Source organism: Eleutherodactylus coqui, chromosome 9 (assembly GCF_035609145.1).
Source record: "Eleutherodactylus coqui strain aEleCoq1 chromosome 9, aEleCoq1.hap1, whole genome shotgun sequence".
Lineage (NCBI taxonomy): Eukaryota > Metazoa > Chordata > Amphibia > Anura > Eleutherodactylidae > Eleutherodactylus > Eleutherodactylus coqui.
Genome location: NC_089845.1, coordinates 165,626,850 through 165,642,758, shown reverse-complemented (window position 1 = coordinate 165,642,758; position 15,909 = coordinate 165,626,850). Strand labels below are relative to the sequence as shown.

The following is a 15,909-nucleotide window of genomic DNA, read 5'->3' as shown; positions in this document are numbered from 1 at the left end:
TTATTGATCCTGTTTTTGGGAGGAAAGATGAACAGAAAAATGCCATTTTGGAGACTTTAAAAAATAAAAAACTGCCTTTTTATGTTTTACTATTTTGTAATATGAATTGTATGGAAACGGAGATAACTGTTATGTAGGGTTTTTTGCTACTTTTTTCACTAATAAACTTTTTCTGTTATGCGATATCTTTGCTTTTTTGTTTCTCATATAGAATCACTTGGGTGCCACGGTTAGCATTGACCGTGGCAGTTGAAGGGTTAAATAGGTTGTAGAGTCAATAAAAAAAACTAATTGGGCACAGAAGATTGATTAGATGAAAAAGTACTCTGTTCACTCCTTTTCTTGTCTTAGCAATGGGAGAGCAAAGTAGGGGTGTGATAACTTGGTCAGCAATCCGTTACCCCTGTCCTTGATATAATTTGCAGCCTCACAAAGAGGACAGGAGAATGACGGCTCCTTCTCTTCCTGCTCCTCCCTCTCTGCTCTGCATGCTTGAAGTGACAGCTGAAAGTTTAGTGCCTGCATCTCCCAATCTAACATGTTCGATCTCTGCCTAGAATAGGGCTACCAACTCTTGGCTTTCAAACAAGTCTTAAACTATAGCTCTAGTCCTATTCTAGGTGGCCATGGAGTCTTTAGAATAGTGCACCCCTTTCTGAAGGGGCTAAACTGTAAAGTACTATTTGAGCAAAGCTCCAGGGTAATTAAGGGATTTAGTTGGAGGTGGAGCTTAGAGCAACAGAGGAGGGCTTCTGCTGCAGTCAGTTTCCTTAGTCGAGCGCAAGTTCATTTGTCACTTTTCCTGGATATTAATGGTTTATCCCAGTACTCAAATATTCCCAAGAATTGCAGAAATGTAACAACTGGACCATCAAACTAGCAATTATATGAAGCGTAGAACAAGACTATTAAGAAAAGGACAAAAATAGGAGCTGCAATAGATCATGGGAACAGAATGTAATCGATGGGTGAAACAAACTGATGATGGTAGTTACATGTAGACAATGGCTTATTGGAAATGGCTAGCAAATTGACTCACTTAGGAATGTGAATAAGTACTTTTTAAATGGATATTATAACCCAAATTAAGGTGGTGGTCCCGTATGTCCAGCCCTCCAGTTTCGTTTCCCCTCCAGCATTGTAGTAAAACTCTGGAGGGAAACTAGTTTTCTGTGGGACAGTTCAAGACATTCAGTACCTTGGTCTTCATGCCAAATAGAAAAATGCTGCATAAAGTAATTTTCTGACAGCTATGGCCCCAAGACTGAAGAAACAAATGCACCCAAAAGGCATCAGCAGTTTCCGGCCCTGACTTGAAAATACTGGTTGGACACAACTGATGAATGAGGACCCAGCCTTAATATATCATGGCTAAACTAGTTGCAGGGGTCCTTTGATAATAGTCAATTCACAGAGCTTTTTCCTACTGGGATCCCAAGTGATTCACAGTAATCTGTGGGGAAACCTGGCAGGAAGTGTTCAAATCCCCTGCAGCAGCAGCACCACCGCAGGGGAAATTGAGCATTATACAGTGTCCATTCAAATCAACGTGCTGCCTAATATAGGACAGGGTGGGTTCTCCAAAGTGAGAGGCGGTCTTTGTAATCCTTCACTCTGGTCCACAGAGGAGGATCCTGACTACAGAAACTCCCTATTGACTTGGTATTAACTACAATGCCATTTGAATAATTGGCTTTATAAATGAGTCAATCCCTTAAACACATTTCTGAAAAGCTGATGTCAAGGGTCATTGTATAGAGCCGGCTTAGGAGCCAAGTCTGCTCTATAGATGGTGGGTGTTGGCTGTCAGTCGGCCGATACCGGGCTGCAGCTGCCTGGATTGGGGATAACTCTGATCCCAGCAGTTAACCCTTCAGAACTCACCACAGTATTTAAAAGGCCCAGCAAACTGCTTACCCACAATGAGATCACTGGTAGCTGTCCATTCGTCATAGCAGCCTGTGAACTTATGAAGGCCTTGAGCCCCGCTGTGGATGTTTGCGGTTTAAGCCCTGCCTGTGACAGGCTTAATAGAACGCTTGTGAAATACAATATACTTCAGTATTGCAGTATGCGCTAAGCAATAATAATCTTTATTTGTATAGCGCCAACATATTTTGCAGCGCTTGCATAGACGGGGAATACAAAAAGACAAAAATTACAGAACCACGGTTACATAGTAATCAGCTAATGGAAACAATAGGGGTGAGGGTCCTGCTCCAACGAGCTTACATACTACAGGTAATGGGTGATACAGAAGGTAAAGGGGCTGGAGATGTGCACGGTATGGCGAGGTGGAGAGTGAGGGATGCTATACACAGACAATGGTCAGACATTTGGCCGTGTGATGGCAGAATCGGTATGACAATTGTTAATTGAAATCTGCCCAAAAAAAAAAACTAAAAATCATTAGTAAAAGTTTTTAAAAAATTCCGTCGTTGCATAAAATTAGTATTTCTCCATCCTTAAAGCTTTTAATTTATAAAAGTATGACATTTATCCTGCACAGTGAATGCCATCCGGTCGCTCCAGGAAAACCAAGCCTTCACATCACGGCATTGAATGAAAAATAAAGTTGAGGGTCAAAAAATGGTAACTGAAAGATATTTTAAGAGATTTTTTTTTAAGCACTATTGAATAAACGATATAAACTTGGTGTCACCATAATTGTACTCGCCAACAGAATTAAGGTAGCACATCACTACAAACTCTGTAGAAGTAACCATTTCTTGAAAGGGGGGGGGGGGGTTGGTGTTTTTTTGTTTCACCCCACCTATGCAAATAAAGGAGATAGAACAATACTTCCACAGTGCCACCTATTGGAAGGCAGCATTTCTTCAAGTCAGTGTTAGACTGTTCATACAAGCCTTGTAACAATGACTGGGAATTGAAAGCAAAGCCAGACTCTATGTACAGGCAGCTGTTTTGGGGTGTTTGCTACTCATCAGTGTACAGGAGGAGTCTGACCCACATCACAGGTCTCGCTCTAGCAAAGCCAAACACTATTTTCCTTATTTGCATATCACCCAGAGAAGCATGAATGGCCTTTTCAGTCTTCTCACTCGCTGTCTAGGTGCTCTTCCTAAGGAGAACATATATAGAGTTTCTGACCCCTGTCACAGGCCTCGCTCTAGCAAAGCCAGACTCCTCCTGTACAGTGATGAGGGGAAAACACCCCATAACAGCTGTCTGTGCATGGGTTCTGGCTTTGCTTTCAATTCCTGATCATTGTTACAAGGCTTGTATAAAGAGTCTAACATTGACTTGAAGGAATACTGCCTTTCATTAGGTGGCACTGTGGAGGTATTGTTCCATCTCCTTTATTTGCATATTACCCAGAGTAGCATGAATGGCCTTTTAAGTCTCCTCACTCACTATCTAGGTGCCCTCCCTAAGGGCAAAAGATGGCATTTCTGATTCACCCCACTCAGAAATATTTAACCCCCTTAGTGACCAAGCCTGTTTTGCACCTTAATGACCAACTCATTTTAAAATTTTCTTTATCGTCGCATTCCACGAGCCGTAGCTTTCTATCTTTTCTGTTGACCTAGCCATGTTTTTTGTTGGGCAAGTTGTATTTTTTAATGGCATAATTTTTAGGTACATATAATGTATTGTATAATTTTTATGATTTTTTTTTTAAACATTTTTTTAAGGGGGTTCGGGAAACTTTATATTTTTTGGATTACATTTTTACAGCATTCATTGTGCAAAATAAAGCATGTGATATTATTGTCTAGCTCAGGATGATTCTGGGGATACAAAGTTTATACTGTTTTACTATTTATTTTACATAAACACTTAAAAATTTTCTTGTGCTGCCGCATTCCACGAGCCGTAGCATTTTTCATTTTTATTTTTCTATTAACTGAGATTTACAAGTTGTTTTTTTTTTTTGCTTTTTTTTTAAAGAATGAACTCCTAGTCTTCATTTATACAATTTTTGGGAACATGCAACACTTCGATTGTTTTTTATCTTCTTTTTTTTTTTTTTTTTTAGAGAGATTAACAAAATCTGCAATTCTCTTATTTTTAACAGTGTTCCCCGTGTGTTAATTCTGCAGGCCAGTACGGCTATGTCAACACCAAAATTTTATATAGCGGCTTTTTGCAACTTTTTTTTTTTTTAATATGTATTCTTAATCATTGCATTCAAAGACCCCTAACTTTTTTTTTTTGTCAACTGTGCTGTGAAAGGTTTTTTTTTTTCTTTTGCAGAATGAGTTATACTGTTTATTGGTAACATTTGTTGATCCATGAAACATTTTGATCACTTTCAATTATATATTTTTTTTTTATAAAACAAGACAGGTAAAAAAAAACACTTTTTGCCATGTTTTTTGTAAAAAAAATTTTCATAATGTGCACTGGTTGGTAAATGTCCTTTTTCCTCTGGATCATTCTGAATGCAGCAATGCCACGTGCTTTTGTTGTTTTTTTTGTTTTATATACTAAAGAGGGAAAGGTGGGGTTTTGGTGTCTTTTTACTTTTTATTTTTGCCCCACTAGGGGACTTGACTCGCACCATATTTTATCATTCATCTAAAACTGTAGTGCTGTACTTAAGCCTCCGGGTGCCATAGCAACTCATCGCAACCTCGCAATCACATTGTGGGTGTGCGATGGGTAACAGAGGGAGTCTCCTCCCTCTGTCACCCTTTTACATGCCGCAGTCACACTGACCACAGCCTCTAAAGGGTTAAACATCGGGGATTCAAGGTTTCTTCGGTCACTCGCAGTAGAGCAAGCAACAGTCTTCTCATGCAGCTGCCGTCAAGAAATATGGTTGGTCATTAAGAGGTTAAGTTCTCCAATACATTATACGGTATTTTAAATGGTAGCACCAAAAATCATAACTTAATTTTCGCTGCTTGTTTTCTGCAGGATGAGTTATTTGTTTTAAACATGGGGAGAAGAAAATGAAAATAAGCAACCCCTTTAGAAATGTAGTTCCCCTTTATAAATGCCTTGTAGTCCTCTAATCTTGGAGCAGAACCTTAAAGCTCTCATTCTAGTTACCAAGGCTTTGCTTAACAGACTTGAATGTTGCAGTTGATGTCGTGAATATTCTGCACCAGTCGTAGCCTGTAAAGCCTGCCGTACGGCCACTTCTGATTGATTTACGTCCCATTTATGGAAGCCGTATGGACCTCAGTAACAGAACAGAAGTGTTTGTCTACTTTCCATTTTATGTTTTCTAGAAGATTTATATTGGATGGTTTGAAAAATTGCTATACAAATATGGAAGCCACTAGAGATCTGCACTACATCATTTGGATTTAGCATTGCCATCTGCTTAATAGCAGTAAAATGGCTACTGAGGCACTTCTGATCGGCCATTCTCAGACCTGACAGATGCCGTAGAGTTAACATGTCAAGCTGAGAGCCCTGTCCTCAGGATGTAGGTTACACTACTAGGATATTAGAAAAAAGTCAAGACAAGAAAAAGGAAATTGGGAAAAAATGCTGCATTCCTCAGTTGTTGGTGTTGATAACCAGATTGACTTTTGGTACAGTTTTATTCTATTTCGGCTCTAAGTAAAGGTGAGAACATATGGTTAAACTGCAGCCCTCGGGGAGAGAAGGTCCAATCCTACTTGCCCAATTCCCTTTGTTGGGTGGTAAGAACACGTGTAGGACTCCCTTCTCCAGAGGAAGCTAGTGGGGTGTTGGCTCAAAGGTCATTGACGGGGGGGGGGAGGGAGAAGCGCCTAGAAAGGATTATGTTTTAGTTTACTGTATATAGCTACATTTTTTTTACATTTAAGGAGACAATTGATAAGTTGGACAATTCATACAAAAAACTGGCTGCTTGGTCTATTAGTAAAAATATTTACTTAGGTTGGCCTAACCTAAAATGCGTTGGTCCTTTTAGACTAGCTAATTCTCGTTTGAACCAGCGAATGAGTGATGTCGACATTAGCGCATTCGCTTTTGTGCAGTCGGCTTAGACACAGTCCAGCGTTTAATAAAGCTTTTTATTTTTAGATTTCTCATTTGTTCTTGATTGAATCCACTAATGGCTTTAACTCAAAAAAGTGTATCAAAATTGCTCTTTTTGGGGCGGGGACAATGTATTTGCAACCTCCTTCCAGACAGGTCTGATGGGACTATTCACCACCCAATATATTTAACTAGAATACAATTTTATTATTTTTCATCAATTTTGATATTTTTATAAAATAAAACCCTCCTATTCCCTATACTACTTGTTTTTCACATGTTACAATCATACTCAAATCATGTGATTTTGGCAGACCGCTTTTAGACTTTTCATGAGATCAACTGGCTAGTTAGACATTTAAAATTGGTCCTACTGTAATTGGACAGAAGTATGTATGTCTTATGATGAATGTTTGCCTACTAGTAGGTACCGGTAGACACAACCGATGCACAAAGCCCCAGTTTTATCCTGAATTGCCATGTTTTTTAATGCATTTATTTTTTGCATGGCAACTATAGGTGAAACCTGTTTTCGTCCAATTGCCGGACTACCGATGCCACCAGCATGTGGAAAGCTCACTGTAATGCCCAAAACATCTTAGTTTATGGATAAGAGCCAGGTTGTTTTGATAAACTAAGATCTTTTTTGGCAAATTTAGTGATTTTATCTGAAGGTTACTCCACTCAATCTTTTTCTTTTATTTCTATACCAGCATGTGTAAAAGCACTTTAAAGGGGTTTCTGCTTACTGGACAACCCTTCTTCAATAAAGCAGTCTGTTTTAAAATAATAAACTGAACTATACTTACCTCCCCACTGCCGACATGATTCAGCGCTGCAGCCTGGCTGTGGTCCCAGTGTTTGTGATGATGTCACAGGAAATCAGGTGACTGCTGCATCCTCCCTCATTCTCCTTGCTCACATCCTGAGTGCTACAATGCCAGGAGTTCAGGAACATGATGATGCAGCGGTTACCTTTTTTTCATGTGACATTTGTCATGAACATCAGGACAACAGGGGGCTGCAGCGCTGGATCCTGGTGGCAGCAGGGAGGGGCAAGTATAGTTCAGTTTATTTGAATGCATAGGACTCTATTGAAGTGGGGTTGTCCAGTAACCATTGAGATCCCCACTAATCCTGAGAAGGGGGTCCCATGCCCCATCTTCTCATGACACTGGGCTTTCTGCATCCTTACAGTGCGGAGGAGGTTGGACTGATGGTCACACATGTGCAATGCCAATCTACTCATCTTGAGTGAGGCTGATGGAAATGCCTGAGTGCTTGTATTTGGCCATCTCTGGGAGTCCCATTAAAATGAATGGAGCAGCACAGGACGTGCGTGACTGCCGGCCCCATTCAGTCTCCTCCTGGCTGTGGGGGATGCAGTGAGCCCACAGTGGAAAGGAGAGAGGGGCATGGGACACCCATTCTTGGGATCAGCAGAGGCTTCAGCAGTGAGACCCTCTAGCAATTAATTGTTCACATACCCATAGGATAGGCGCTAAAAGTCTGTTTGGGATATAAGCCCTTTAGAGCATGCCAAGTGATTGTAATAAGGCGTTAGTTGTATTATCTACCGCTTTAGTTTATTTTCATCTATTAAAGTTGCTGGTTTTATAAGTTTTGTGAGCTTCTGACAAGTTTCTAGCAATAAAATGTATACATGTACAACACAATGCAGTTTATGTTCATAGCCTCGGTTTTATATACAAAATTCAGTAGTCATTGATTTAATACATTCCTAGTTTTCTGGTTTTGGTAGAACATAAAAATGCTGCATGCATTCAAAAACCTCACCAAAAACTACTATGTGAACATGACCTCTTCTGGAATGATCTATATGAAGTCATTAAGTGTTTGTTTTTTTAATCTTTCAGCACGGGGGATTATTATGATTATGGACATGGGCTTGGAGAAGAGTCCTATGACTCATATGGTGAGTAGATGAGAAATATACATTTTGTGATTCAAATGGCAGTAATGACATTATTGATGGCCCGTGCCAACGTTCATGGAGGCCAACAAACAGCTGCACATTCTCGAATGCTGGCATAATTGGCATCGAGTCGGTTAAACCTTGATTCCTTAGGTTTAAAAAGATTGAGGTTAATATTCAAGGCAGATGTATACAGCATCTACGGTTTTAGGAAAAAATAAGTGAACCCTGTGGAATGAGCTGGATTTCTGCACTGATTGCTAATAAAATGTCTGATTCTGTGTCTAGAACGGTGACCTGGGTAACAATCTAACCAATAACACACAGACAGCTGTACAGTTTGTCTCTTATTGAGCACATTGTGTAATTCTCCACCATGCAGGGGAAAAAAAAATAAGTGAACCATTGAATTTAATAACCTCTAGATCACCTTTAGCTGCAGTTGCCTCCACCAAACATTTTCTGCAGCTGTGAATCTTTATACAATGTTGAAGCTTTTTAAATCATTTCTCCATGAAAATATTTCAGTTCATCAATATTTCTGGAATGCCTTCCTTTCATAGTGTTCTATAGGTCATGCCGCAGCATCTGCGTAGGGTTCAGGTCAAAACGTTTATTTGATCATTTCAAAGCACAAATCGTTTTCAACCATTCTCCAGTTGATTTAACTTGTGTGATTTGGCTCACACTTTGATGCACCCCCACCTCCCCAAGATATTTTAGCTTGAAGACATGGATGGCTGCCTTTGCATTCTCCTGTCAAATGTTTTTATCCACCTTTTTAAATGTCATTTTTCTCAGTGATTGCAAAGCATCCAGACCCTGAGGCAGCAAAGCGGCCCCAAATCATGATTCCCCTTCTACCTGGGTTCACAGTTGCATATGGCGTATGTGTGCAGTGTTATTTTTATTTTTTTTTTCTCCAAACCGATCATTGTCCATCCTAGTATTGGTCCATAGAACATTTCCCAGAAGCACTGGGGAGTATCCAGGTGGTCTTTGGCAAAATTGAGATGGGCTACAATATTTATTTTTTTATAGCCATCAGCAGTTGCTCCCTTCTTGGTGTCCTTCGAGGGACACTATTCTAGTTCACTGGTTTTTCTAATTGTCGAGGTTTTTGCTGTACGGTAGTGTCTTTTATAGGTCTTTGATTGTACCCCTTGAGTTCTTTCTCGCCTCTTTTAGGATTGATCATTGTGCTCTTCGAGTGATCTTAACGGGAAGTCAACACCTAGGAAGAATAGCAAGCAGTCCTGAATTTTCTTCCATTTGTAGTTATCTAGTCGTTGATTGAAGTACATCCAAATCTTTAGCAATGCCTTTATTTAGGCTTTTCCATCTTCTTGCATCTTGGACAGGTATTTTGAGGTCTGTCCTCTGAAAACTGTTTTCTTTGAGATGAGAATCCTTTTTGAGATGAACAGACTAGTTAGTAAACTGGTTTTGTGCCTTTATTCACTGGGCAAAACACTTGTGAAACCCAAGCTTCCAATAGCTTCTATATTGGAATGCTTTCTACCAAATAGTCCTTAGAAGTCATTAACATAGAAGTCAACTCCTTTTTTTTCTCGCTGCACTGTGGATGTTAATCAATATGCTCAGTAGAAGACTTTTAACCATCTAGTCAAATGGTAAGAAGGTTTAGGGAGGGCATCTGATAGCTGATTTACAGTTTTTTTAAATCTAATTGTAATAGTTTTATTTTTAGAATATTCTATTCTGCATTTCTCTTTTAAATAGGTTTTTCCATAGAAATAACATAGAATGGTGTAGTAAGTAATAGGACATGACACTGCTTGAGCTCTCGAATAGAAAGGAGCAAGCTTTTTTGAAAAGTTTGGTTCAGCCAGTTTGTTTTGGAAAGACATTTGGTTGTCCGCATTAGTTTGGCTTGAACCTTCACCACTGGTGCCAGTTCCTGTGCCTCTTCTCGTCCTGTGGCTTAGTGATTAGCACTGTTGCCTTGTAGTGCTGAGGTCCTAGGTTCAAATCGGACAACATCTGCATGGAGTTTATATGTCATTTCTGTCTCTCATAATCGCCTTTATTCAACTCCAGGACACTGCTTGTGGGAGGATGTCATGATGTTGTCCTTGATCAGATTTGAACCTGCAAGATAACAATGTTAACCACTGAGCTATCATGCTGCTTGTTCTTCCTCCTAAAATAAATATATGCGCTATATAAATAAAGGTGATTATTTTGAAGAAAAATGTCCACAAACAAAGGGAAACCATGGATACAAGTAGATTTTGTTCTTGGTCAGGTTTGAACCTGGACTCCAACAGTGCTAACCACTGAGCTACCATGCTTCCTCCTATCCTTGTCTCTTCAGAATATTTATTTATGTAGAACATATATTTCTTGAGGAGGAGGAAGACTTGTTTAGTTCTCTTAACATTAGTCTTGACAGTTTAGTCATTATTTTTTTAATACATTGTACAGTGTTTGGTCAAGTTTGAACATTAACATTCATGAGTAATTTTTAAACAGGAGTAAATATTCCCTAAACAGGTTTTTGCTAATTTTTTTAATTTTTTTAGCTTAAAGGGGCGTCATCAATGAAAGGCTGTAAGAAGAAAAAAAAACCCTAAAATAAGAGGGGGATCTACTCTGAGAAACTCTAGTCATCAAAGGATTGCATAATCGGTCATTCGTTTGAATGCCTGGCATATAATACTACACATATGGAGGGACTATTTGTCCATGGGCAAAAAAAAAAACAACACCTTATCACTGGTGGTTTCTGGTACGATTTTGAGAAAAAGGGCTGTTTTCATAAGACAGCCTTTTCAAAGAGGTTGTGCTTGGACATAGAACCCCTTTCAGAATGCAGTGCCTGAGGCGAACATGTTCATACGCCAACTCGGCACAAGCCCTATAGATATTGGCTTTATAGAAATTGTACCCTTTTTATAGTTAACATTGACTTTCTTTCTCTTAAAAAAATTAAATAAAAATGTTGCAATGCAATACAAACTTTAAAATTGAATTCATTTTTTTAGGACAAGATGATTGGGCAAATTCGAGACACAAGGCTATTACCTCAAGAGCCACAAAAGGAGCCTACAGAGATCAACCATATGCAAGATACTGATTGTACAGTCTGACGTGAATTATGCCCTCTTCTCCAGCCCTGTTTACTGTTCAAAGTAATTTTTTTCTATGAACGCTCATTACCTTTTTATTAAAACCGTTCTAAACGTGAATGAATGGATGGACTGAGACTAAACCATTTCGTTCTTTTTTTTCTTTGTTAATTTTTGATTTACCATTGAAAGACCAAATGAACCAACCAATTGTAAACCAACCTTGTTATATACAGTAGTCTGTATTTGAAACTAGGTGGTCAAAAGGATGAATTTAACTTTTAACTAGTGTTAAACCGGTTAGATCGACTAAACATGTTAATCCATTCCGTTAACATAATCGTAACCTTTTTATTTTAAAGGGTTTTGACCAACTTAAGTTATATCAGCTTTATTTTAACGATTTGCTACATTTTTCTCTTGTAAATCTGCATAAATGAAAAAAAAAAATCACAAATGGAAATAATGTGGTATCTTTTTGTAACGAGTCTTGAAATGTACTGTAGTGTTGAGCAAAGTTTACTGTTGCTTAATACTAATAAACTTTTGAAAGAAAAAAAATGTGTGTGAAAAGGTAATTTTCTGCGCTATTTTTGTAAAAAAAAATTAAATAGTGGTAAACAGGGAATATTCTTAACATTGCTATTTTTAAAAGGTTCACACTAAACACTTGTACGACTTGTCTTTAAAATCTGGTATAAAATTAAAACACATTCACATCATCACTTTAGGTTTAAAGGCTGTATAAATGGTTATTGATCTGCTTAAGAACCATATTAAAACAATGCAAACCAAATAATGTATTTAAAAATGGTTTTAAATTAGATTTTGAGTTTTCTGGTTAAAATGTGAGTTTTCATTTTGTTGAGCATTTTTTCACTAGTGCAACTTTGGAATTTATAAGAATTTTGATTCCTTAATGAGAACTTCGTACCGTGATGGGAGCAATTAGCACAAAGCTTTTAAAGACTTTCTGACATGAGTAATTGAGGTCGCTTTCATCCGTGGCAGAGGATGTCTAACCCTTAAAACGATCTTCATTTGCAAAGGTAAATCAATCCAATAAGATTTTAATATTCATTAATTTCTCTTTAATATAAACCATAAAAAGCAGGTGCACTATCAATTAGAAAGTTTCATTTTTGTGACTTTAAGGCCCCTAAATGACCATTTTAAACTTTTTTTAATTTTTTGGATCTAATTACATTAAAAAAACTTCAGTGTTCTCCATAAAATCATCTGTAAAATTTCATAACTAGCTGTTTGCAAATTCTTTTGTCCATAAACTTTAGTAATCAGCAGAGGTAAAGTTAACTTCTAAATTTGCTAATGCTATTTTTTATAACTTTGTTTAAAAAGATTTATGAAAAAATATATATTTTTTTTTTCTTTTAATTTTTTAAATACATTTTAATTCATTTATTTTTTTCCCAGGAAGCAGGTAAAAAATAGAAGAACAGGACTGAAACTAATGGGCTTTTTGAATTTTAGGTAAGTTTACTTTGAATCATCAAAATTTGACCCGGTTTTGTAAATTTTACATGGCAGTTTGAGTAATCTATTTTGAGTGATTTGGAATATCTTTTATTTATACTAGCTTTAGTTGAGAAAAATATAATTTTATTGTATTATTCCTTTGTCTGGAATGGATAAATTGGCTATTGTGAAGCTATATTTCCCTGAATATGACAAAGGGGGCTTTCTGGAATTGAATAAAGTTCTATACATAGGGATGTGTTAAAATAACAAATAAGCAATACCCACAACTCTGATGCCTCCACCTCCCCATGTCCAGCACAGGAGCCCAAGTCTCTACCACTCCCAAGGCAGAAGAACCTGTGGTGGTCACATACCATTCACTGGACATTTGACTACTCTGCTAATCACTAACTTCAGCAGTCACAGGTTGAACATGACCCCATCACCACTGAAGCAAGTGATTGGCTAAGCACAATGAATGGTGGTATATAACTTCTGTAGCTTCTTTGGTTGTGCTAGACTGGCAGATATCTGACTAGTGAGTATTGCTTTTTTTTAATTTATTTTTTTCCCTGACCAAACCAATTTTTTTTAACTCTTTGGAAATTCCCTTTTAAATCTGTGATGGTTCTGCACTAAAATATTGGTTTTAAAAATTTAATACTATTGAAACAAATTGCAACATGCTTAGTCGTTAGCTTTCATGTACAAAATAGTGATTTGTAGCACATACAATGTCATACAAATAAGTCGTAAATTGCTTGAATCAATGCAGGGAAGGGAAATGTAAAACATTTATTCCAATACACCAAAAGTAAGTAAATGGGAAGATACAAGGTGTAAAAACCAAAAGTAATTACTGCAGTCAAAGTTCCAGATATTTGTCAGTTAGATAGAAGTTGCACAAGGATTTACCATGGAAGGAACAGTTGCAATCATCCCAACATGCAGTGGCCGCTGGACATCCAAGCATTCCATACATAATGAAATATAACAAGCATAAAGCCATTGCAGGCGAGCATTCTTCATAAATGTCTGATCGAAGTAACAGTTTCTCTTATATTGGGGATATCTAAGCTTTTCCTCTGTCTCAGTATGAAAAGATTTGGTAATGCCAATATTTTACATCCCAATACTCGGAATTTCAATTTGATTGATGTGTGAGCCAATATTCGGCAATGTTAAGATTTGTTTTTTGTTTTTTTATTATCCTCTTTGAGTGATCATGGGTTTCTAAAAAAACGAGTCCCAATATTGCTGAAGAAGCGGGCAGCTCCATAAGATACGAAGTAGGATTCCCTTACTGCCACAGCGCCTCCCAGCAATCAGCCATACAATTGGGGTGTATTTGAGCCTGATGAACTGGTGTAAATACCATCACAATGTAATTTCCGTTAATGTTTCCACATCGGAACTACATTGCAGAGCTTTGAGTCAGGTGAAAAGCTTGCCTTGACTCTTTATTACTAAATTCTTGAGTTAACGCCTTCCTCCATTCTCTTAGTGGATATGTTTTTTGGAAATATGTGCTCATGTATTGAAGTATAAATATGCTTTAGGCCGCTGATTTCTCCTAAGAAATCTATCTTAAATATATTTGAATTGCCACAAAACAATGAAGGTTTATGGATACCTAAGTGTTGTACTTGTAGGTATTTTTTAATAGTCCCCGGGAGTCAGAAAATAACGGGAAGATAACTGCTCATATTAAACAAGAGATTCTCCATGCAATGGTAGCACCAGAATAGAAATACATAAGGAACTCCACCCAGAGGTATTGAAGTAGGGAATAGAATGCTGGAACAAATCTGGGAAAATCTAGTCCTTCAAGCGAGCACTCTGAGGTTTTGCATGGTCCTGTGAAACTGTTTAAATGCCTTTTAGTGATATGCAAGTCAACAGGGAAAGACAAGAGGGTGAAGGTAAATTCCACAAATGAATTACAAGTCAGGATTTGGTTGAGACAGGACATGCTGGGTAACTCTCCATATGAACCCAATGTTTCTGTGTTTCAGGCCTCCAACATGGAGCTAGTTGGGAGACATGCATAGCCAGATAGTAATCAAAGATATCTGGGAGGCCAAAGGTCCTACCTATTTGTGCCCAAACAAAGAGAGAGTATCTGGTTCATGGCTGTAAAGAAACGCCTTGATAGTTCCATAGGTAGTGTGAAAAATAAACAATCATATCGGTAACAAAAGCGTTTTAAAAGTTTATATTCTTCCCAACCACAATATCTCAAATTTAGATGGTCTTTGAGATTCTTCCTACAAAACCTTTAGCACTAAAATATTTCATACTCAATGGTCTTATAAGGGGAAAATTCACTTCAGCCAAATTTCCTAATATGAAGCTGAATTTTCTCGTTTTGCAGTTGGGAATTGAATTTTCCCTCATTTCACTTAGCAAAACCAAGGCCGGTCAAGCTGCCAATTGGTCATGAGTGAGTTGCAAACTTTTCATCACCAGTTACAATTTCTTAATTGAGAGGACATCTGGACTTTAATGTAGCCCCTCGATGGCATCATATATGGCTTTGTTTTCACTTTGTTTCCTAAATTGCATTTCTATTGCAGACTGCAGCAGGTTTTCCTCAGCATATTTCCTGAATTCATTTTTCCACCTTCTGAAGGTCTTTAATTGGTGGTTGTTCTTTTGGCATATATTTGTCATCGTATGTTGGCTGGCATTCACTGTGATAAATATCCCCAATAGTTTTTATTTTGCAGGGGAAAAAAGTACTTTATGTCCATCCAATAAAACCTGTCTTTTTTTTCTTAACAGACTTGCATCTCTCATGTGTCTTTGGCAAACCATAACCAAAATGTCATGTATACACCAGAGATTACATGTGGGGAGCAATGAGGATACTGTATCAAAGATATATGGGGGAGATGGGTTGTATACAGGGTATACTGAGAGAGACTAATCCAATGCTATATCCCAATACTGGTATCCTGTATGCCTATATGCAAATACCAATGGTGTACATGGATGTGCTACAGGATGGAATGGCACATGGTCACCTGTAAGAGAGAAAGTGAAACCCAAAAGTTTAAGAGTAGCATTTGAGAAGCAGAAATCTGCTTTCTGCATCTAAGTTCCATGGGACTCAGTAGTTTACTTAATAGCCGCCTTCTGCTATGATACATGCATGGAACCATTCAACAGTGCAGCCCAGGGCTGACCCTATTATTGCAAGGCTGTTGAACAGCTAAGCAACGTTGCAGTGTAAATTACCAGCAAGGGCACAACCCAATCAAAAGATAATGCTAATATCAGTGTGTGGGTTGGTATTTGGTGCAATCACCTTGTTGGACCTGTTTTTTCCACGGACTCTTAAAAGCAGATCGGTACCTGAATCTCCTGCAGTAGACAGTGGATTACTTCCTGGATGAAGTGCTCCTATCCTAGCAGAAGGGGGCCACTTTGAGTTTGCTTTCCTTACTTCAGTTATAT

General features: G+C 38.0%; 1 protein-coding gene across 5 annotated transcripts in view; it reads left to right on the top strand.

Annotated features, from left to right (window-relative positions):
• The window catches only part of KHDRBS3 (KH RNA binding domain containing, signal transduction associated 3), a 127,612-nt gene that overhangs the window by 96,069 nt on the left and 15,634 nt on the right, over positions 1–15,909 (top strand). For 4 of the 5 annotated variants that reach the window (XM_066579065.1, XM_066579066.1, XM_066579062.1 and 1 more), the window contains 3 exons: positions 7,821–7,879; positions 10,888–11,034; positions 12,406–12,462. In XM_066579065.1, the coding sequence (XP_066435162.1) occupies positions 7,821–7,879; positions 10,888–10,979 (151 nt within the window). In that variant the 3' untranslated portion in view covers positions 10,980–11,034; positions 12,406–12,462. Of the gene's footprint in view, positions 1–7,820; positions 7,880–10,887; positions 11,470–12,405; positions 12,463–15,909 lie in introns of those variants that run through there. The other variant, XM_066579063.1, reaches the window with a different exon arrangement.